Raw genomic sequence first — 25,396 nt, forward strand, 5'->3', positions numbered from 1 at the left:
AAAAAGAGGTGGGCCAACTCAACCTAATATTAAGGTAAATTCTGTGGATTAAGAGACAAAACTCTGTTCTTTTTCCTAAGTTTCCAGTCTCTCTCTCTCTCTCTCTCTCTCTCTCTCTCTCTCTCTCTCTCTCTCTCTCTCTCTCTCTCTCTCATCTAATACTCATTTCCCGCACACAAAAACCTAGTCTAAAAATAGTTGATGGAAAAGTACTCGCAAAAAAAAAAATGAAAGGGCCTCTATTATTAAACAGAAATTAGGGAGCAAGAGAGCATGAAATAAGAAAAGAGACTCAGTTGCAATAAACGTGACGCAAGGGGCACTGGGGCAGCGTTGTCTCAGGCTAGTAGTTTTCTTTCGTTGTTTTTTTATCTTATTTTCCTTCTCTTCTTTTCTACATATAATTAGTATCAAGAATCCCCCAGCTGGAATACTATGCTACGTAATAAAACGGATAACTGGATATAAATGTTTCCCAACAGTGCAAATTCATAGAAAGGTTTTATATGACCTACTACCAAATCGTTGAATAGTTGTCTCTTTTAACTTTTCTGAATTGCTAATTCTTGGCCATTTGTTTGTGATCTAAACAACCTAATTTTAACTTTGACAACTGTTCTTCTAACTTTTTTTTTCCGGTGAGAAACAATGTGATTTTTATGTATGTACTTATTCTGTTTAGTTGTAATAAAGCTCTTGAAGAAGAATGTTGAAAGGCGAAATTATCGAGCTATTAGAGTGTTCTATTCTCTTTTCTCCTGTGGACTGTATTGACATATCTCATCTTCGTAGTATGAAGATTATATTTATAGTGAATAGAAAGCAAAGATTATAAGACGAAATATATTAATGAGCGAAAAAAAAGGTAAATGCGCTATGGTAGATATATCCGCCATCTTTTAAACTACCATTCATCATCAAAATTAATCAAATTACAAGAAGATTATTTGACGTTTTACAGTTAATGAGAGAGAAGATTGTAAATCGAACATCTCCCAATCATGGTATAAAATATAACTGATATTTTCATTTAGGAAATCTTCCATTATTACCGGATATATCTACAAGATATGTATCTGTGACAGTGATAAACTAAAGGCATTAAATAACATTAGGGCCATTATTATACCATTGCTTTTGAATGTGAACATTTATTCATTTACTTTTCGTTATTTTTCTTTCTGTTTCTTTGTTTTGTTACAGATGGCAGTTTTTTCTATGAAAGCTTATTCAGTAAGTCGATGGTCTTCTAGGTTTGTGTCGCATGAAGTTAATCTGTATAATGTTATGGGGTGCTCTAGTTGCATGAGACCGTACCGGCACAGGGTTGCGTAGTTATTACAACAGCAAAAACAGCAAGAGTAATCTTCACTTACGAAAGCTAAGGAATTCTATAATTTTATAATAACGCCCTTGGAAAATTCTGAACAAGAAGGGCCATTTTGTCTCCTACATTTGGCAGAACGTGACTGCCCTAGTTACGCCCATGTTGATAATAATAATAAAAGTCTAATAAAACAATTAGGGCATCCATAATTTCTTGGAAACAAAACAATTAGGGCAGCCATAATTTCTTGCAAACAAAACAATTAGGGCATCCATAATTTCTTGCAAACAAAACAATTAGGGCAGCCATAATTTCTTGCAAACAAAACAATTAGGGCATCCATAATTTCTTGGAAACAAAACAATTAGGGCATCCATTACTTCTTGGAAACATAACAATTAGGGCAGCCATAATTTCTTGCAAACAAAACAATTAGGGCAGCCATAATTTCTTGCAAACAAAACAATTAGGGCATCCATAATTTCTTGGAAACAAAACAATTAGGGCAGCCATAATTTTTTTGGAAACGTAACAATTAGCGTATCCATAATTTCTTGGAAAGAAAACAATTAGGGCATCCATAATTTCTTGGAAACAAAACAATTAGGGCAACCATAATTTCTTGGAAACAAAACAATTAGGGCATTTATTATTTCTTGGAAACATAACAATTAGGGCAGCCATAATTTCTTGGAACAAAACAATTAGGGCAGCCATAATTTCTTGGAACAAAACAATTAGGGCAGCCATAATTTCTTGGAAACGAAACAATTAGGGCATCCATAATTTCTTGAGAACAAAACAATTAGGGAATCCATAATTTTTTGGAAACAAAACAATTAGGGCATCCATAATTTCTTGGAAAGAAAACAATTAGGGCATCCAAAATTTCTTGGAAACAAAACAATTAGGGCATCCATAATTTCTTGGAAACAAAACAATTAGGGCACCCATGATTTCTTGGAAACAAAACAATTAGGGCATCCATAATTTCTTGGAAACAAAACAATTAGGGCATCCATAATTTCTTGGAAAGAAAACAATTAGGGCATCAAAAATTTCTTGGAAACAAAACAATTAGGGCAGCCATAATTTCTAAGAAACAAAACAACTAAGGCATCCATAATTTCTTGGAAACAAAGCTCTATCCAAAGTATTATGTGCACTTAGTAATAACGAAAAGAAACCTTTAAATAAAGAAAAGCAGTAGGTCATTAAACTCCTTATGTAGCTGAATTGGAAAATCTTTGGCTAAGGTGCATTGAGGCCAGCTAGAAGTTTGCTCTCTCGCCCATAATCGTACCTTCAGTAGAGAGCCTTGTGTCAATAAAATCGAACCCCTCCCCGCCCTTCTGCAAATAGAAAATTCTGGAGTTCTCGGAGCTTCGTTACGTTTTGTCTGTAAAGTTACGATTTAGTCTTATGTTGTGGAAACGGAGGGATTTGGAAATCAGCTATTAAGCAAAATGAGGCGCAATGTTGTTGTAGCATATTTCTGATAGAGGAATCATCGAATTGGCTTTCACAGCGCTAAGTTCATATACAAATATAGGGCCACGAAAAATCTGAGATTAGTTGAAGATACTTGACGGATAGCAATCCCACTATTTTAAGAAAGGATCTTTTTTTTTTTATTAGGTGAAGTAAATGTAAACAAATACCAAATGCGTCGCAGTTTCTTCGGCGCAATCGAGTTTTCTGTACAGCCGCTACAGCGTATAATTAAGGACACCGAAAATAGATCTATCTTTCGGTGGTCTCGGTATAACGCTGTATGAACCACGGCCCATGAAACTTTAACCACGGCCCGGTGGTGGCCTATTCTATGTCGTTGCCAGATGCACGATTGTGACTAACTTTAACCTTAAATAAAATAAAAACTACTGAGGCTAGAGGGCTACAATTTGGGGTACTTGATGATTGCAGGGTGGATGATCAACATTTAGCCGCAGTAGTTTTTAAGCTCTGAGGGCGGACAGAAAAGTGCGGACAGAAAATGCACAGACAAAATAAAATACGGACGGACAGACAAAGCCGTCACAATAGTTTTCTTTTACAGAAAACTAAAAATTGGTTAAATAAATATGCAGTATCGTGCAAGAATTGAATAACAAAATTTCTTTAATGGACTAATTCCCAATCGGTCTGCGTCTTATCTTTCTGATCCCAGTTCAATAGGTGACTACTCTGTGAATCAGGAGAAAAAAAAAATTGTATGTAAAGAAGAGTGGTATATCTCTAAATTCCAGTTCATTACCACATTCCAGATACATTACCAGATTGGCACTGGACAATCCTGAAAATTCTAAGGATGCATAAAAGTGATACAGAATAACCATCGAAGTATATTATTTCTTTTAATTTCCTTTGAGAACATGAGGTTATGGTTACCCGCGTTCGAGTCTCCGACCGGCCAGTGAAGAGTAAGAGGAATTTATTTCTGGTGATAGAGATTCATTTCTCGTTGTAATGTGGTTCGGATTCCACAATAAGCTGTAGGTCCCGTTGCTAGGTAACCAATTGGTTCTTAGCCACGTAAAATAAATGTAATCCTTCGGGCCAGCCCTAGGAGAGCTGTTAATCAGCTCAGTGGTCTGGTTAAACTAAGATATATTTAACTTTCGGCGTCAAGAATAATAATAAATAATAATAATAATAATAATAATAATAATAATAATAATGTAAAAAAAAAGAAACTGAAACAATACCTAACTCTCACGCAGAGCTATCTGCTATTCTAAGTATATAGGAAAAATTAACTTTCAAATAAGCCAGTAGGACATTTACAAAAAAAAAAAAAAAAAAAAAAATTATGTAAGAAATTTTATTTTGCCATATTTTTCCAACACCGAAGCTGCTTACATCGCTGAGATATCCATCGCCAATTCACAAAGTTAGCTTCGTAAATGAACTCATACACTGTAACGTCAACTATGACAGAAACGTCTGTGAAAATTAGATACGTAAATATAAATTTAAGCCTGTGTTTGAATTTGCTTGCGTGTGTGTGTATGTTTAGTTTCCAACATGTTTGGTGCAACTATCTTGCATGAGGATAGCTACAACTAAGTAAAGATGAACAGACATTCATATCCTCCTGATTCCATCCCAGCAGTGGACAACTAACTGTTCCAGCCCAGAACTGCGCTAAAGAACCCCAAACTGTAACGGGCGGTGTAGGAAGTGAGTTGTATTAAAGAACAAAGTAATATCCCCACTAGATAAAGAAGCGGGGAGAGAGAGAGAGAGAGAGAGAGAGAGAGAGAGAGAGAGAGAGAGAGAAATCAAGCTTTAGTTGAAAAAATACATAAGCTTCCTTTCTCTTCCTGTCGCTTTCAGTACACAGCAAATAGCCAAGGGAGGAGGGAAGTCCGGAGTCCGGGATATCGGAAAGTAATTTCAGTTAGGAAGTTAGATTAAGATTTTTTTTTTCCTTACGGGGTTTATTTGAGTCTCACTGTTTTGGTTTTGAAATTCTATATCCACACGGAGCCGGGGAGAGAGAGAGAGAGAGAGAGAGAGAGAGAGAGAGAGAGAGAGAGAGAGAGAGAGAGAGAATTCTTATGAGCTCCATTGGGATTTTTTGCCTTTCGGGGAAAATTCGAGTCACACTTTTTGTGATTTTGAAATTCTTTATACTCAAGCTGGGAAAAAGGGTGTTGGGGGAGGGGTAGAGAGAAAGAGAGCGAGAGAGGAAAAAAAAAGAGTGTTCTTATGCGTGCCATCAAGATCTTTTACTTTATGGGGTTTATATGAGTCGCTTGGTTTTGGTTGCGAAATTCTATATCCACACTGGAAGAAAAAGATAGAGAGAGAGAGAGAGAGAGAGAGAGAGAGAGAGAGAGAGAGAACGTGTTGGTGAATGCGTGTCTGTTATGAGTACCATCAGGATTTATTCCTTATGAATTTATTCGAATTGTACTGTTTAGGTTTTGAAATGACATACATACATGAAGAAGAGAGAGAGAGAGAGAGAGAGAGAGAGAGAGAGAGAGAGAGAGAGAGAGAGAGAGCACATTTTCAAAGAGTTTACTTTACGAGTGTCTGAATTTAATTGCTTAACAAATAACCCAATTTATGCAAACAATGCCGTTTGTAATTTCCTAGTGACAAATTGCTAAAGTTTATATAACAAACACTTTCATCACTCTACTCACAAAACGATTTCAAATTGCTTTAGACCAAGGGAAATTTCGATACGGATTAAAGGTGGAATAATATAGCACGTATAAAACATTCATGATTTTAAATGATCCCGTGGCTTACTGAATATTTAGATTACCAGTAACTAACCTTTGTATATTTGTTCAAGCGATTGAAATCGAACAGCATAAATAAAAGAAAAAAATTGTTAATTAATGACTATGCATATATACTTCTGATTGAAAATGGTATAGAATTTTATCAAATCCGGTTCATTAGCTTTCTGCTTACCTGATAACTTTGACCAGTCACATATATAATGAACTAAATCGATATGTGAGAGAGAGAAAGAGAGAATGAGAGGACAAAGAAAATTTACATATGAAAATATAATAAAAATGATGATGAAAAAAACATTCGACTGAATATTTTGTAATGTACTGGACGTTTAAGAGCCTTGTTACTAAGTGCCTATTACATAATCTTCTCACTGTGTTTGTACAGAATGCTCAATGCATAAACTGCGTTTTTCTAAAAGCTGTGTCATTATCGTTACTTTTAACTGCGTATGTCTTTAGACTTGACAAAAAAAGAAGGGGGGAACGAGTAAAAAAATATGCACAACGTAAAAATTCATATTGAAACAAGCCTATTTTTCTATTGACTTATAATTTGATGAGTAGAGGGTGGGGTGGGGGTGGGGTGGGTGGGGTGTTGGGGCGCAGGGTAGGCTGATGTTTTTACGTAGGCAGTCCGAATGTCACCCAAATAAGTAGCTCAACTTGAAATCCTCCCAGCTCTCTCTAGTCCGCTAATGGGCCAGGCTGGGTTGCAGTGTTTATATGAAGCCTTTTTTTTTTGTGATTGTGTGCGTGGGAGAGAGGCTTGGTTTAATGGCCCTGTTTGTATAACCGCAACTCACCCTAATACGTGGGTATAAAGAGCCGCATTTACGAGCAACATGTGAGCAGGCGATTCTAAATAAGGTGCACACACACACACACATATATATATATATATATATATATATATATATATATATATATATATATAGAGAGAGAGAGAGAGAGAGAGAGAGAGAGAGAGAATGACGGATGCTTCCATACGTGTGGGAATGAGTATTGCCTTGTAGAACCCATTCTTCTAATCCAGGTATATTAGGAAAATCAAAGATATGTATCTTGATGCAGCCCTGCCCGTATCTCTACAATATTTCTATTTCCTCTCACTCCTTTTCTTTCATCCTGACTGAATCCTGCAAGAACCAACTGACTACCAGGCACATGATTAACAACTTTGAATAACAAAGACAAATGGCTTTCGGGAACTTGTACAAATTATCCTTCTTCATCTGAGAGAGAAAGCGTGAAAGAGAGGCATATAAAATAAAGAAAAACATCGTTAAACAGCCAACAGTAAGTGAATATGTCAATAAGGATCAGTAAAAGGAACGCGTAAAATTTAGTTTTTTTTTTTTTTTGCGTGTATAACTACAGTAAAGGACAGACTATCAGAAAAACGAAGCTGGCTTCATGTGACTGGATTTCGAAGTATAATAATTTTGCGTTATTTAAATGAGTCAGCCAACCAACCCCCCTTTACGTTAATAATATTCAAAGCAAAATTGTATCAGAAAGGAAACAAATAATCCCCACCATAAAAAAAATGGAACGGGAATGATTACCGTATAAGATAAGAGGAACGTTCTCGAGAACCAAAAAACTAGAGTATCGAGGCAGAAAATTAGTGGAGAACATAAACAGGGGGAAAATACAATGTAAAATACCTGAAAAACTAAAAGAAAACCACGATGCGCAAAGAGAAACTGGTCGTGTTTTATTGGCCGGAGAAGCGCGCGTTTCATGAAACAAGTAAAGAGAAGGAGACAGAATTAAACGCACCCTTAAATTAAATTCGGCAGAGGATGAGAGTCAATACGCTCCACAAAATAGGTCCATTCCCATTCTTGTCGCCGACATCACGAGGTAAAAACAGCGTAAGGCAAAAGAAAAATTCGTGTTGTGGATATCGGGAAAGTAATTCCGGTTTGGAATTTAGATTAAGGAAGCTCTCCCCTTAATGGGTTTTCTTCGCGTTGCTCTGTTATAGGGAAGATATTGGAGGAGAGAGAGAGAGAGAGAGAGAGAGAGAGAGAGAGAGAGAGAGAGGATCCTGGAGGTTCTATCTAATCAATAGAATTAAACTTAGGGAAACGCTTATTTGCCTTACAGTGGGGCAATCTTTTCCTATATTTCAGCGACAGACAGACAGACAGGGAATTCTATAAATTCTTTCCCGCCGGTATATTGAGGTTTACCGTTTTCATAGTAACCATTTTGACGGAGTACTGAACTGTCTCTCCCTGTGTCTGTCTCTCTCTCCACACCGGCTGTTATACGCAACAGGCGAGCTACCACAGCTTTACCATGTAGGAGATAAAAATTTAAGTATACCTTAATTTAACCAGACCACTGAGCTGATTAACAGCTCTCCTAGGGCTGGCCCGAAGTATTAGATTTACTTTACGTGGCTAAGAACCAATTGGTTACCTAGCAGCGGGACTTACAGCTTATTGTGGAATCCGAACCACATTATACCGAGAAATGAATTTCTATCACCAGAAATAAATTCCTCTAATTCTTCCTTGGCCGGGCGGAGACTCGAACTCGGGCCTAGCAGAGCGCTAGCCGAGAACTCTATCGACTCGTCCAACGAGGAACTATGTAGAGGGGAGAGAGAGAGAGTGAGAGAGGGAGATAGAATGATGGGGTTATATTGCCCAAAATATTGTGACTTTTGCAATCTTCGACTAACAGTGAAGTTCTGGTCTTGCGCAATAAAAATGGTAACGATTGCTATACCTAAAGTACTTACGGACACTCGGAAACACAAACGGCAGTGGTCAGCTTGTCGAATATTCCCTAGTAAACTGTAACGTGACTGAAGACTATAGTGCAAGATTTATCAAGTTTCGCCACAAATTTGGAAACGAAAGTACATATAAATAATCTTATCCCGGATAAATGTGAACTTTCAGTTAATAAGAGATAATGATAATCACTATAATTACTCTACCAGGGACAAAGGTTATACCTTCAAAGGCAATACGTCGGTAACGATACTACAGTTTTAGATTTCTGTAAAAGAAAACTATTGTGCCGGCTTTCCCTGTCCGGTCGCCCCCAGATCTTAAAAACTACTGAGGCTAGAGGGCTGCAAATTAGTATGTTGATCATCCACCCTCCAATCATCAAACATACCAAACTGCAGCCCACTAGCCTCAGTAGTTTTTATTTTATTTAAGGTTAAAATTATAATTAGCCACAACCGTACTTCTGGCTGCGCTATAGGTACCATCAACATAGGCCACCACCAGACCGTGGCTGATTTTCATGGGACGCGGCTGAGAGTTTTAACGGACAGAAAACTCGATTGCGCAACCACCGGGCAGACTTTTATTCTTCTATAGCGTAAGCTGAGGTAAACACGAAAAGAATTTTTCCCCAGTTATTCATCGGTGAAACATTTCGTCGACGCTTATTTTCAAGTCTTGTGTCTACGATTGGACTACTTCTTGGGTATGTTTATATAGAGGATTGCTGATAGCTCCATTAATTATTAACAGAGTGTAATCTGAAAGACCTTTTATAAATTAAAGTTCCATTATTTATACATTTTTTTTTTTACTTCAGAAATTATTTTGTAAAATTATTTTTATAAAAAAAGAGTTGCTGGTAGAGATAATCAGAAGTCAATAAAATTAACAATATTTAGGTTTGATAGCTTATCTATATTTAAAAAAAATTTTTTTTAGTGCAGTCGAACTTTTATCATTTCTGACAGAAGAGTAATCTGAAGGCTCTCTTACAGCTTTGTAACTCCAATTTCCATATAATCATTTTGTTAATCATTACCATATTATCACGGACTTTGCACCCCTACTTCTTGCAACTTACATCTGTTGCGCAGCATTTTCTGAATTTATTCGTCCATCAACGAAAAAAGCCGTGAAATTCCATACGCTATTTTCAAGTTCAGGCTCTTTACGAAGCCAACGACGCTTTTATAAACAATCACGACATACCTCCCGGGTGAATTATACCCTGCCATCAATTACCATCGCATGAGAGAGACAGAGATACTGTGCAACAAAAGAACTTCCATTAAACTCTTTACAGCCGAAATTTAACTTAGATCGATGGCTCCTGTACGTTTGTGTCTCTGATTCTCCGAACAGCAAAGAAGGCAGCTGATACTTCTTTGCTGAATAAAAAATGGCAAAGATGGCGAAACTAGTCAGTTGCTCAGACGTACCTGAATATTCTGTGTGAAATGTATTCAAGAAAAAAAGCTTAACATTCATAGCAAATAATCATTTAGGATATATTTTCAAACTTCACTGTAAAGATCATATTTAAAGAAGTGCCAACATTTATTATGGAAAAAATTTGTAGAAATGTCTCTATATTTAATTAGGAATGTATGTTTATGAAGTGACAACTCTTATTGTGGTGAACATATTTAGGAGCAATCATAAAAATTCATTTTTATAATCGTCTATGAAAAACGCGCTTTGGAAAAAGTCTGACTGAATTTTTTAGCCATTGCAACAGGATCATTTTAGTAAGGATCGAAAACAGGTATAATTAGTGGCTGTAAAAAAACTTATATTCTTTGGACAATGTCCTTGATAAAGAATTGATCCCGAAACATTTATATTTTCCTAAGCACTTGATAAAAAACTGCATTTTTTGGTCATTTAACAAAAGATTAGATTTAAATATTAATATATAAGATATATATATATATATATATATATATATATATATATATATATATATATATATATATATATATATATATATATATATATATATAATACAATGCAATGGGAATATACTATTATAAATATGGGTTTCATTGTGCTACTCTCAAACCACTTCATCTTTCATATATGAATTTTTTTCTTATTGCTCATAAATTCCGTGGGAATTATGAGTACCGTTCAGCCCTGTTTTTATCCGTAATCTTTACTTATATGAGCCTTTCATTACTGAACTATTTTTCACAATCGAAAGTGTGCGGTTCCAATGCTTGAAGTTCATAATTAGGTATTGGATTTCTGAGTGTTCTCCTTTCTATATTTTATGAATTTCTCTCTCTCTCTCTCTCTCTCTCTCTCTCTCTCTCTCTCTCTCTCTCTCTCTCTCTCTCTCTCTCTCTCTCATTATCTATTGTTCAGTGTAACATGTATGCTATGGACGTTATTACATTGCTACTATTACACCTTCCGGACAAGTATAATACCTCTTCGTATTTTATTTAATTCAGGACATACTTCGGTAGCTGCTGTTATAGCTAACTTATTCCACATATCTTGTATTTCGTTAGAACACATCAAATACTTATCGAATTTTTAATATCTTTTTAATAATATGAGAATTACAAAACTTGCACAAATTAAAAAAAGAAAAAATAATCTACCATTAATCTAAGAAAAAAAGATAATCTTTCATAATTGGTAGTCTTAGGCGAATATATGGGGAAAATTATCCCTGTAAACAGTTGTCGTTATTCTAATTTTGCACTGAATTACATTTACTTTCACCATAAACGTATATTGAATGAATCCATATAAGCCTTCCTGAGATACTAACTTATTAAGATGGAATCCCAGCCGTGATCCTTGAGGGAAACCACTTAAAATTCGCCCACTAATGACAAACACCAAAGGAAGCAACTGAACCAACTGATTAAGATGGAGTCCCATCTTTATTCTCCCCGGGAAAGATGTGAGACCCACTTACCAAAGACGAACAACAAAGGAATCAACCGATTAAGATGGTATCCCATCTATATTCCTTCAAGGAAAACAACGCGGAAATTCACGTGACCCAAACGAATAGAGAAGGAAGTAGTAACTTGCAAAGTGAGAATTGCATCCAGTTTCATCCAGCGATGTTATTCACTTCACGAAAAGTTTATTCATCGCAAGAATACTTTTTTATTTTGAGAAAACACGAACGCAAAACCATTACTTCTTAGAAATTCAGCATGAACCTTGGAATTTTCCCGTGTCATTGAAAACATTTAAAATTCCAGCGAAAAAGTTCTTTAATTATTTTAAAAGCCTTTACCCTCGTTAGAAAAAGACCTCTGAACTTCAGTTCTTAAGTGGTACATTGCAAAATATTTCCATTTTTGACAAAAACGCTACTTACTCTCACGTGATATGATGTCCCAATTAGAATTCTTTTTTAAATCTATTGTAGTGTGTCCATTTCTGATGACATTACCACGTTCTGCTGTTAGTAGACTACGTCCAAGATAACTACAGTTCCAATACATGCATTTGAAATATGTATTAATTATATAAACATTCAATAAATCATTCCAAGTAATGCAATATAGAAATAATAATTAATTACATAAACAACTATTAACCTTAGGAAGACACAGCCCTTTAAACTATAATTCCAGAGAAGTTCATTACAAAATGTTTAAAATTACACAGACGTACGCAATCTAAACAGAACAAAACTCTTTAGGATATGAGTCTTAAGATGTTTGATAAAAATAGCTAACAACTACACAAACACCCATTCCCTCAACAACCCACAACCGTTCAAACTATTATACCTAGTAAGTCTATTACAAAATATTTACCAAATGCAGAAACACCCATTACCTTTAATAACTCACATTCTCTTGAACTATAATTCCTAAGAAGTCTTTTACAAGGTATTAATTACAAACGTACACATTAATCTAAATAACACACAAATCTGTAAATTACAATAGTCGTGATGTACTATAAAAAATATTTATCAGTTACATGAACACACTAATCTCAGCAAACAACAATCGCTTACTTTGCAATTCAAAGAATTCTATTACAAAATATACATCAGTTAAATAAACACTCATTAGTCTCAATAACACTCTCACCCTGAAAGTACAACTCCTAAGAATCCCACTACGAAATATTCACTAATTGCAGAAGTATTTATCAATTGCATGAACACATTTAATCTCAGTAAATAACATCGCTTACTTTGCAATTCCAAGAATTCTATTACAGAATACACATCCGTTACATAAACACTCGTCACTCTCAATAAAACACTTACCCTGAAAGTAAAACTCCTAAGAATCCCACTACGAAATATTCACTAATTGCAGAAATATTTGTCAATTACATGAACATATTTAATCTCAGTAAATAACCATCTCTTACTTTGAAATTCAAAGAATTCTATTAAAGAATATACATCAGTTATATGAACACTCATTACTCTCGATAAAACACTCACCCTTACAGTACAACTCCTAAGAATCCTACAACGAAATATTCACTAATTGCAGAAACATTTATCAATGCGTAAACACATTAATCTCAGTAAATAACAATCGCTTACTTTGCAATTCAAAGAATTCTATTACAGAATACACATCACTTACATAAACACTCATTACTCTCAATAAAACACTCACCTTTACAATACAACTCCTAAGAATCCCACTACGAAATATTAATTAATGAAGAAAGACCCATTACCCTCAATAACACACATCCCCTTAAATTACGATTCCCAAGGAGTCCAAAGAGCACCTTCGCTTCTGCCTCGGCGATTCCTTTAAACGAAATAAAAATTAACATCTGGAACTAAAACTTCCCCTCGGGGCTTTTTCTTCGCCGCGGAAGATTTAATGAGAGTTCCCTCAAGTTTAAGTTTGCTCAAGTTACGCTCTCAGTTTCACTAACTTTTTTTTTTGTTGTCCCATCTTTTGTACTAATTACTGACTGGAAACGTTTGTCAAAATAACATTAAGAATGTGTGTGTGTGTGTGTTTTTTTTTTGTTGCAGTCTTCAGTCTTCGTTTACAGAGTGCGTCATTGCGATCTTGGTTTGCATGATAATTAATAATCATTTTAGCTTGTTAATTTAATAATAATAATAATAATAATAATAATAATAATAATAATAATAATAATAATAATAATAATAATAATAATAATAATAATGGAGAAACAAATCAACAGTTACACACAAATATATTCAAGAATAAATCTATGCAGAGAGATTGAGAAGGGGAATCGAACAGATCCCAAAATCTTTCTATATAGATTTATTTTTAAAATATATTTGTACCCATACATAACTGTGGATTTGTTACTCCATTCAAGACCCAATTTAATAATAATAATAATAATAATAATAATAATAATAATAATAATAATAATAATAATAATAATAATAATAATAATAATAACAATAATGCCATGAAATTCATAATATCTTGATAAACTGTTATGTAATAAAAATCCACAATTATGTAACTAAATTGTATTAATATGCAAAAGATAAAAACAAATACTTTCGAACACTTGAACGGTCTTAATTGTTTGCGTAAAAATACCTTTTACGCAAAACACTGAGGAGGAACACCGTTCAGGTGTTCGAAAGTGTTCGCTTTTATTTTTTGCATATTGATTCAATTTTGTTATGAAATTGTGGATCTTTATTACATAATAATAATAATAATAATAATAATAATAATAATAATAATAATAATAATAATAATAATAATAGAGAAGTTCCTTTGCATATATTGTTGGGATAAAGAATTTATTCGCGCAAAGGAAAAACGCAATATTTATCTTTATATCAGTGGCATTTCCTCACCGCAAGATATAAACCGTTTAAAGAAAAAGCTACAAACTGCATCTAGAAATATGTGTTTTACTTAACTGTGTGCATTAACTAACACATAACAATAAAATAGAAAACAGACAAAAAAAACTGGTAGCAATCAAATATATATATATATATATATATATATATATATATATATATATATATATATATATATATATATATATATATATATATATATATATATATGTATATATATATATGGAATAGAAACACTGATTTTTTTCTAAAATGGGGTTTTCAGTCTAATAGGAAATGGCTCTGCTATCCTTTAGTTTATGAGGAGCGAAGGCTTCGATATTAATTTTGACATCTTTAGAACTGAAATACACTTACTGCAGAAGTAAAAAAAGTCGTCAAAGTAAAGACGGATAAAATAAGGACCATCTGGCGTCGCAGATCTAAAAATAATAAAAAGAAAATGGTAAGTCATATCACAGTACACCAACACGTTTTTTAGTTTTCTCTAAAAGAAAAGTGTTGTGCCGGCTTTGTCTGTCCGTCCGCACTTTTTCTGTCCGCCCTCAGATCTTAAAAACTACTGAGGCTAGAGGGCTGCAAATTGGCATGTTGATCATCCACCCTGCAATCATCAAACATACCAAATTGCAACCCTCTAGCCTTAGTAGTTTTTATTTTATTTAAGGTTAAAGTTAGCCACGATCGTGCTTCTGGCAACGCTATTGGACATGCCACCACCGGGCCGTGGCTGAACGTTTATGTACGCTGTACAGAAAACTCGATTACGCCGAAGAAATTTCGGCGCATTTTTTTTTTACTTCATTTTAATAGTGAACTATAAGAGTGGGAAGTATTCCCAGTAGTTTTGCTCTCGTCCAGCGCATGCAGGGATAATCCAATTAAGCTTTCGATGGGAGAAAAATACTGAGTTAAAAACATCAGCTCAGTTAACGTTTGTTCAAGGACGTTGTTTTGATGGTAGATAGGGGGTCATCCAGTTACATTTTCGGTCGTTTTTCTGTGTTTTTATTTCTTTTTCTTATTTCTGACGCACTTCCGCTCCCAATTACTGGCTGCATTAAAAGAATCTTCTCCAGGAAAAACAGCGAAATGATCCTCTTCTTATTTTTTTTTATCACTTTATTGTTATGACGGTGGGCAGGGCCATATCATTACTCCTATCTTTTTTTAGCGTCTGTACAAACTTCTTTCTTTTTTACCTCAACTAACGAATACATTGGGAAGTTTCTGTCAGCGTGAAAAAGTGAACAGCTTTTATTATTTTTTGGTAACGTCTTGTTCACAATTAAGATTTGTTTTGAACTCTCTCTCTCTCTCTCTCTCTCTCTCTCTCTCTCTCTCTCTCTCTCTCTCTCTCTCTCTCTCTTTAATTGCCATTGTTAAAATCTCTTCTTTTATTTCACCCAATGTCTCTTTCGAACAACATCTTTCTGCAGTGAGTTTGATGGTTACCTGTTAGCCGAAAAGCTCATGGTCCACCTATTTCTTATCATGAGAAAAAAAATTAATATTTCTCATGTTAATCTGGTTCTTCCTGATCTACTAAATATGGTAAGAATATCAAGAAGGCTAACTTAAGAATTGGTCGCAGTTAGAAAAGGAAGAAAATAGCATAGTGTCCCCTGAGGCGGGTAGACCGTCAGTGTGCCTCACTAAGTACACTGTAGACATTACTAAAGGTTGTTTGCAGAGTCCCTTCGGCCCTTAGCTGTTCCCACTTTTTAACCCTTCACTTCAGGGAATGAAGGAGGGCTCAGGGAGTCACCGCGTTAAAGATGAGACAGGGAAAGTGCTTTCTCAAATGATGGTGAAGTGCGGGTGGAAAATTCACACTTTTACACGGAAGAGCTGCTCACAGCAGAAATATATTCGGAGCTCTTTAGAGGAATGCCATTCACGAGCTAGACTAACTTATTTTCTTCAGCTGTACCGTCTGCCTCGCCTACGGGTATACTAAATATGATAAGACTTTTTTTAACAAGCATTATCATTTTCTCATTTCTAGGGAAAAAAAGTTGTAAAACTTTAGGCGGCGAAAGGAAATGCAATGTTGTTTATGTTCGCAAGATGAACATAATATTCTGTGTAGCATCGTTCTGAGGCAAAAGGCGAGTTTGTAAACTTCTAAATTCTATTACTGCCTTCTTCATTTACTATTTTTTTTCTTTCTACAATCATCACTAGTTCCACACTCTTACTACGATTCATTTTGCTCTTAAACAACTGTGCAACTACAGTACATCTCCTGTCATATACAGTTGTGTATATATATATATATATATATATATATATATATATATATATATATATATATATATATATATATATATATATATATATATATATATATATATATATGATATATATATGTATATATATGTATACTATATATACACAGTATATATACATACATACATAAGATTCTGCACTTGGATGATTCAAAAAGTTCTCAACCTCATTTACTTAGAGTCCTGAGTCATAGTAAGCAAAAGCTTTTGGTGTTACTACATAATAAAACCCCTCATTTCAGTGTATACAGCTCTTCATTTCGTTATCAGATACAGGCAGGTTCTCCTGATTGTCTCTAAATGCAAGCAAAATTTCAAAACTAACTCAAAATAAGGTCAGACCGTGATTTCGTATCTGCTAGAGACATATATAAATGATTCCCCTTCCTACTTGACCATTAAGAGGAGGTTTGTCGAATTCAAACACGAAACGGACAGCAGAGAAGATGGATACTGGCTGGACGTCCAAAATATCAACAGTTACCACTTTTCGCGAACTTTAAGTGGTAGACATTTGATTGTGCTATCTGTCCCGGTCCACTGGATTATTATGACTAGTGTTTGAAGAATGAGGTAAGTTCTCTGCAAGAAGGTTGTCAAAAATTTTAACACTACAATAAAAGCTCATGGAAGTGTAGGCTTCCAGAGCGCTTTCGACGCGGATCACCATTAATATTTGAGACAGAGTCAAAGCAAGCAATGGAAACGCCGCGTTCCTATGCCTCCTTTGAAAATGAAAATAAATAGAATATCGCAGCAGCGTGATGGCCTTCGTATTACGGGATTCTGAAGTGCCATCACAATATAAAGCTTGGGATGGTTAAACCAAAAATGAGGATTTTTACGCATCGGAAAAGTGACAGTTAAAAAAAAAAAAGCAGCAACATGAAATAGAGGGAAAGCAGACAGGATATTAAGACAAGTTTTCGATTGTCGCTTGGCCCGCACTCACTAAATTGGCACTGCCTCGATTTGCATCTGCCTCCCGAAGTAAAAAGCCTGCATTGTCTCATTTAGAAACCAATAAGGAAGTCGTCCATATCGTGGATGAGTATTTTGGGAATCAGGAAGCAATATTTTACCCTGAAGACTGGAGTGAAGGGCTTAATTAAACGCCTGTGAAACAAATGCTCTAGGGTCGTTACGTCTCAGTTATCCGGGCCGAGTTCAAAAGTCCGCATCTGGGCTCTTCTTCCCTTTTTATCAAACCTGAGGCCCATAGGTAAGGCATCTTCTTTGCATAAAGCTGTCTAAAGCCTAACAACGACCATGGTGAAAAATAATGAGGAACTGGTATTTTCCCTGCGACGCTACCTGAGAGGCCAAGCACTTTTTGAATGAAAGTCATAAGTTCACGACGACAATCATACAAATATACACAAAACACCTACTCTAAAACGGAAAGCGAGTCCTTATCCTCTTTCCATTCACTGCACATAACATTCAGCGAGAAATCTTCATATTTTCGGGACAAATCTTCACCAAACATAAGCAACACAAAGAAGAACCAAACACCTGGCCGCCTTAGACAGTTTTTCCCCATTCAGCACGGCGTGGCACGCGAACAAGGCACGGCAAACACACTTAAGCACGGATAAAAGATCTATTGAAATCCTTCTCGCGAAGGAGAGACTAAAACGTGCCGTTGGGAATAGGCGAACGTTCCGTGACTCTCTCCACACGCAAGTTTCAAGAGGCCATTGTCTCGAATTACAATATTTTCAAGATATTTCTCTTAAGTTCGAAGCAGAACGTTGGAGTGTTAGAAAAGTAATCCAGTTTTGAGCACGCAAAGGTAGATCCCTATTTGGCCAGCCCAGGCAAATGACAATCATATGGTTTTCTTCCTTTATACATCCTGGACTGTGACAAAGAAGACGTGGAATTTATGTGGGATTTCAGTACTGAGTTATATGGACCAACGTTATGGCTTATACAATCTGTTATCAGGGAATACAATTTGTAACCATTATATACATTCTGCTTAAATCTTATTTTCTTTTATTTATTCTTAACTTTATTCACGCGCTGGCGTTCTTCTCCGCAAAAACTTTTAGAATATGGTTATTGCCATTTGGATGGATCCAAAGGAATTTATAAACAATAATAATAATAATAATAATAATAATAATAATAATAATAATAATAATAATTATTATTATTATTATTATTATTATTATTATTATTATTATTATTATTATTATTATTATTATTATTATTATGTCTGAAGGTCAATGTCACAACGTCATCCTGACATATAAATTCACTGTGAGAGAGGACAAACATAAAGCAATATGTTTAATGCAGCATCTCATGTGAGCGTAAGTGTCACGAGGCCAGGGAATATTCAACATGTGTAAAAAGTAAATGATGGAATAGAGATTCAGTTTAAATATTACACGTGTTCTTGGGAAAGCTGCTATTTGCAGTTAGGCGAACTGATCAACACATCATTATGATGGAGTCATGAGAAATCGGCTATTCACGGTTAGGCGAACTTAATAACGAATCATTATGATGAAGAACCGTGAGGGCAATTCGCATCAACAATTTATTGATTTAAGTGGGATGAATCTTTCTGTATTTCCCTTTACTTCCTCTTGCTTCTTCCTAATGAACACCACATTCTTTGGAAGCTTGAATTTCAAGTCAATGGTCCCTATGGTGGGGGCTTGTGCCGTAGGAATAGGTTTCATCTTATATAGTAGTATAGTGTATAGTAGGATAGTGTATAGTAGTATAGTGTATCAGCGCTGTTACCTCTTCCGTTAATTTTACATTTGATCGTGCCGAGCGTGTGAATAAACGCAGGGAGCAAGGAACGATAAATGAGTTATAGCATTTGTTTTTAATGCAGTTTTATTTATTCATTCCTTACTTCACACAGAGCATTTGCTGGAGTCTTGATATGCTGGTATGTTAAAAGAAAGAAAATAGACTCGGTAATTGCTTTATTCCCGCTAATATACTGCGCTGTCGGGATATTTTGGATTCATTGAAGTGACGGTTTTGTGGAACACGAATAAAATGAGCTATAAATGAGAGACATTCGGAGGACATTAGAATATATGATAGGTTAATGTACAAAATGAAAAGAGAATCGTATATGTAGTTAGACAGGTATATATGTATATACGAGTGTGTGTCTGTATACACACACATATATACATACATATTATACATATATATATATATATATATATATATATATATATATATATATATATATATATATATATATATATATATATTTAAGGAATGTATCCATAATCCATACAGATGCCAAAGATTATGCATTACTTATTTATTTATTTTTTTACCCCAAAAACACCACGTCAAGAAAATTTGTTGCCAAATCCTTTTGTGGCAGGAAGATTGATAGATGAATGAATAATAAGACCGTATGACGCCTAAATATGAATGACATATAAAAGAAACATCCAGCTGGAATAACCATAAAAATGACAAACTAGCATTTTTTTCACACACGAATGTTCTTAGTTCTGCGTACCCACTATTCCAATTTATTTTTCCAAACTTCACACATCTTGAAATATGACTCAGTAATAATAATAATAATAATAATAATAATAATAATAATAATAATAATAATAATAATAATAATAATAATAATAATAATAATAATAAATATCTTAGGGCAAGGAAGTATACAGAATATGAGTTACGAAGCTAAGAAGCCAAAAAGATAAGAAGCAGAAGAACGACATTGTTTACCGTTTTCCAATATTTGTCTGATTAATGCCAAATATGTAATGGCGATATCCAAACCGACCGCCACCAGCGCCCCCCACAAACCACCCACACCTTCACACCCCGGTCCTGCCCCAATATATGAATGATGAGGACGGGGCTGGCAATATCTTTGATTGATAGGGCAATAAACATCAAGCCTGTGACACACGCCGGTCGCATTATGAATAGAAAGCAGAATTTTGGACCTATAAACAGGGCGAAATTTTGAGTAAACGCGGGCGCCTATTCTAGTACAGATATTAGACGACAGCAGAAACGTCCTGGAAAAAAGGGAATGGATTAAATGACAATGGCTATAAGAAGAAATTGATAAGAGGAATGTATTGGAAGCAGAGGTACACTGGAATATAGTATGTGCTCGCGTTACACATATAACCTTATGAACACGGAGACTGAATTATTGGCATGGGAGGAGAAATGGCGAGAAACTTGCACAGAATTGCTTCTTTTTCAAGCTCAAGTTGAATGATTACTTCAATTCAAGTGCATAGAGTTGGGAAGAAAACCACCAAGAATACCTGCATTCATACATACACACATACACACACACACACACACACACACACACACACACATATATATATATATATATATATATATATATATATATATATATATATATATATATATATATATATATATATATATATATATATATATTGTATGTGTACATACATATACAATAAATCAATATATATATATATATATATATATATATATATATATATATATATATATATATATATATATATATATATATATATATATATATATATGTATATATGTGTGTGTGCGTACGCGTATATGAATGGGCGTGCGTGTGTGCACTGTAGTAGAAAAAGTGATAGTTAATGTACCAAATTCCATTCCAACTAATTCATTTTGGTCAAGCACTTAGTCTAGTAATCTATTGATTTGCTCGTACATACAAAATGGCGTCATATTGATCTAGAAAGCTTTCTCTCCTAAGAGAAACATTTGAGGCCATGAAATCCACGCTCACGTTTCATAGATAGATCACTCAGAATGTCTACCGTTGACATGCACAAAGAGAAGTAATGGATAAAAACAGCGCAACTGATTTATCATGACATTTGGAATATTTAAATTTTTAGTTTATAAGCTATACTGAACTAGGACAGATTACAGACGAGGAAAATTCATTAGATTTAAGAGAGTTGGAGGTGATACCACAAGGAACAGATATCTTAGTGGATTATAACTTATCCACTAAGATATCTGTCCCCTGTGGTGTCACCTCCAACTCTCTTAAATCTAATGAAATTTCCTCGTCTATAATCTTTCCTAGTTCAGCGTAGCGTATAAACTAAAGATTTATATAGTCCAGTTGTCATGCAGAGTAAATAAAACGATAAAGGACGGGTCCCATGAGAGGCTCTGGAGCGAGAAGGCGATTCCTTTTTGTGCTATTTACAGAATTAGCTGCAAGCCTAAGTGTCATTACATACTGGCAGATGGCAGCACCATCCTGACAGCAAAATTCCAGAATACTATCATCATTCTGTCCTAAGTTGTTTGACAGTTGATTATCATAAAAATGAGTCTCCCAGTTAATGATTTTTGACCCAGAGCCTCCCAAGGGAACTGTTATTTATAATTTTATATACTTTGAATGACAGGTATTTCCATGAGTAACTTCTCGTTTTCTAAGAGAACGAGGCTAAGATTGTTTAGATTTTACTATGGGACAAAACACAACTAAGGCATAATTTGCTTATACCCTGAAAACTAAGTTAGTGGTAAAATGATATTTGTACAAAGCCCGCCTACCAGCAGTTCTGAACATTTTACATAAAAGCTATAGCATAAATATATGAGACTGAAAAACGTTCCTAAGAGACTTGCTTATTTGAATATACAAAGAAATTGCTCAACAAGAGAAATCGTTACGTCTTTTCGTAGCAAACGCCTGACTTGCAAGTAACTCGTCTTAGTTTCGTGTCATTAGCCTGCATATTTTACCACAAATTATCAATAACAGCGAAAAATTAAAGCTTGTTTCTGTGTTTACTTCTGCAGGGCCACAAAGCTCGGTACAAGGAGTGGAAGGCATGATCACGCACCTGCCCTGCATGGTGGCACGCAGTCACCTTGGTGATACACCAAACCTGGTCCTCTGGTATAAAGATGGCGCCAGGTTGCCTTTCTATACGTAAGTATAAACATTTCCTTTCTGTACAGTATACCGTGATTCATTTGTTGAGTACTCTAGAATGGCCAGATGTAGTATGTTCGATGTAAACATTTCATATCCTACACAGTTACAATTAGATGTGTTGTCTCTTATTACAGCTGTCATGGCAGCCCCTCGTCATTTTAATTCATATAAATTCATATGTGCATCGAATGTGACCATCCGCCATTTTTAAGTTTAGAAATGGATACAGTGACTTCTTAACTCTTCTATTCATTAATTTTTTTTGGCTTTATTGCCATTTAAATCCCAAAGGAAATAAATAAAAAAAATTTCATTCCCATGTGGGATTCGAGCCCACATTGTTTAGACGACTAGGATGCAAAGCAGGATGTTGGTAAGCACGGAGAGAGAGAGAGAGAGAGAGAGAGAGAGAGAGAGAGAGCCTTCGTATGTGTTGACAGAGTTATTGACTTGTTAACAAGGAATTTCATCAGATCGACCACAATATTATTTTTAGCAACTGTCCGGAGTCTCTTCAAAATATTTAGTCTTTGTTTTAAGTTTTCAGTAAAAGAAAACCATTGAGATGGCTTTGTCTGTCTGTCCGCACTATTTCTGTCCTCCCTCAGATCTTAAAAACTAGTGAGGCTAGAGGGCTGCAAATTGGTATGTTGATCATCCACCCTCCAATTATCAAACATACCAGATTGCAGCCCTCTAGCCTCAGTAGTTTTTATCTTATTAAAGGTTAAAGTTAGACATGATCGTGCGTCTGACACCACTATATGTGCCAACAACGCAGGCCACCACCGGGCTGTGGCTGAAAGTTCCATAGGCCACGGCTAAGAGTTTCGTGGGGCGTGGCTGAGAGCTTCATACAGCATTATACGCTGTACAGAAAACTCGATTGCGCCGAAGAATTTTTTACTTGTTTTTTTAAATGCAAAATAAGCATTTAATTAATCGTGCACTTATACCTTATGTCGATTACAAATCTCACATCACAGAAACATACAAAATACAGTACACAGAAAAGTTGTCAAAAATAAAAGTGAGAAGAGAAATTTTTTTACGTTTTTCACTAAAATTTCGTGCATATTTGCAACCAAAGGTTCTGGTTTTCATTTTCTTTATGGAGGTAATTATCACTGAAGTTTACATTTTGTTAATTTTCACTGAACTTTACATTTTGTTAATTATCACTGAACTTTAAATTATGTTATTTATCACTGAACTTTATATTTTGTTAATTATCACTGAACTTTAAATTTTGTTAATATTCACTGAACTTTAAATCTTGGTAGTTATCACTGAACTTTAAAGTTTGTTAATTTTCACTGAACTTTAAATTTTGTTAATTATCACTGAACTTTAAATTTTGTTAATTATCACTGATCTTTGAGTTTTGTTAATTATACTGAACTTTAAATTTTGTTAATTATCACTGAACTTTAAATATTGTTAATTATCACCGAATTTCGAATACTGTGAATCATCACTAAACTTTAAATATTGTTAATTATCAGTGAACTTTAAATTTTCTTAATTATCACTGATTATCACTGAACTTTAAATTTTGTTATTTTTCACTGACCTTTGAATTTTGATCATTATCACTAAACTTTAAATTTTGTTAATTATCAATGAACTTTAAATTTTTAAAATTTTCACTGAACTTTGGATTTTGTTGATTATCACTGAACTTTGAATTTTGTTAATTATCACAGAACTTTGAATTTTGTTAATTATCACTGAACTTTGAATTTTGTTACTTATCACCAAACTTTGAATATTGTGAGTTATCGCTGAACTTTAAAATTATTGTTAATTATCACTGAACTTTAAATTTTGTTAATTATCACTGAGCTTTAAATTTTGTTAATTATCACTGATATCACTGAACTTTAAATTTTTTGAATTTTCGCTAAACTTTGAATTTTGTTAATCACTGAACTTCAAATTTTGTTAACCATCACTGAACTTTAAATTTTGTTAATTTTCACTGCACTTTGAATTTTGTTAATTATCAATGAACTTTAAATTTTGTTAATTATAACTGAACTTTAAATTTTATTAATTTTCACTGAACTTTAAAAGTCAAACTTCTGTTGTCTGTCTCCACCAAAGTAGTAAATCTTTTATTTGTTAGTTATTCAGTTACTTTAATGCTAGTGAGGGTTGACTGACTACTCAGACCAGCGTGATATTTCAATAATTTTCCAGTGGTATCAAGGAAAAATAAGTAATAAGGTTAAGTACTCAGAATTTAAAAGCAATGCATTAGTCTGTGGCGCTGGATTTAGACTTTGCGAGCTTTGCAGCGAAAAGCAGAATTCTATTTCCAAAGGATTTAACATGTGTTATTAAAAGTTGTAAATATGTGAATCCTACAATGAAGAAATTATAACAAACCTGATACCTGAAACTATAATGTATAATGAAACGTTATCATCTGTCATTATATATATATATATATATATATATATATATATATATATATATATATATATATATATATATATATATATATATATATATGTATATATATGTATATATATATATATATATATATATATATATATATATATATATATATATATATATGTGTGTACATATATACATCTGTGCGTGTGTTTTTGAATTCAACAGGAATACATGCACCTTTGTAATGCTTTCGTAATTACTTCAACAATCTTGTTCTCTTTAAAAACAAGCATAATATATTAACAAAACAGTACTCAAAGAAGGCAAATCCAGCTGACCACAGTCATCAGTGCCTTTTGGTATACTGTGATATTATCGACAATAATAGAACGCTTCTTTTCTTGGCCTTTGAAGGATTAAACCTTTGATAGTTCTATCCATCGACCAAGTTATCTATAATTTCTGCCGGTTCGATAATCGATTTGATAAGAATTTTTTAACAGAGACTCCTCCAGTAAGAAGGACCTGGATACATCTGCGATGCTCTTCAGGCTTATATTTCATTTCAGTACAGAAAGAAGTT

At 34.3% G+C, this 25,396-nt stretch overlaps 1 protein-coding gene across 3 annotated transcripts in view; it reads left to right on the top strand.

Moving 5' to 3' along the window:
• The window catches only part of LOC136832149 (kin of IRRE-like protein 2), a 169,457-nt gene that overhangs the window by 67,260 nt on the left and 76,801 nt on the right, over positions 1-25,396 (top strand). For all 3 annotated transcript variants that reach the window (XM_067092844.1, XM_067092842.1, XM_067092843.1), the window contains exon 3: positions 22,272-22,404. In XM_067092844.1, the coding sequence (XP_066948945.1) occupies positions 22,272-22,404 (133 nt within the window). The remainder of the gene's footprint in view (positions 1-22,271; positions 22,405-25,396) is intronic.

The sequence above is a fragment of the Macrobrachium rosenbergii genome, chromosome 49 (genome assembly GCF_040412425.1).
Source record: "Macrobrachium rosenbergii isolate ZJJX-2024 chromosome 49, ASM4041242v1, whole genome shotgun sequence".
Classification (NCBI taxonomy): domain Eukaryota; kingdom Metazoa; phylum Arthropoda; class Malacostraca; order Decapoda; family Palaemonidae; genus Macrobrachium; species Macrobrachium rosenbergii.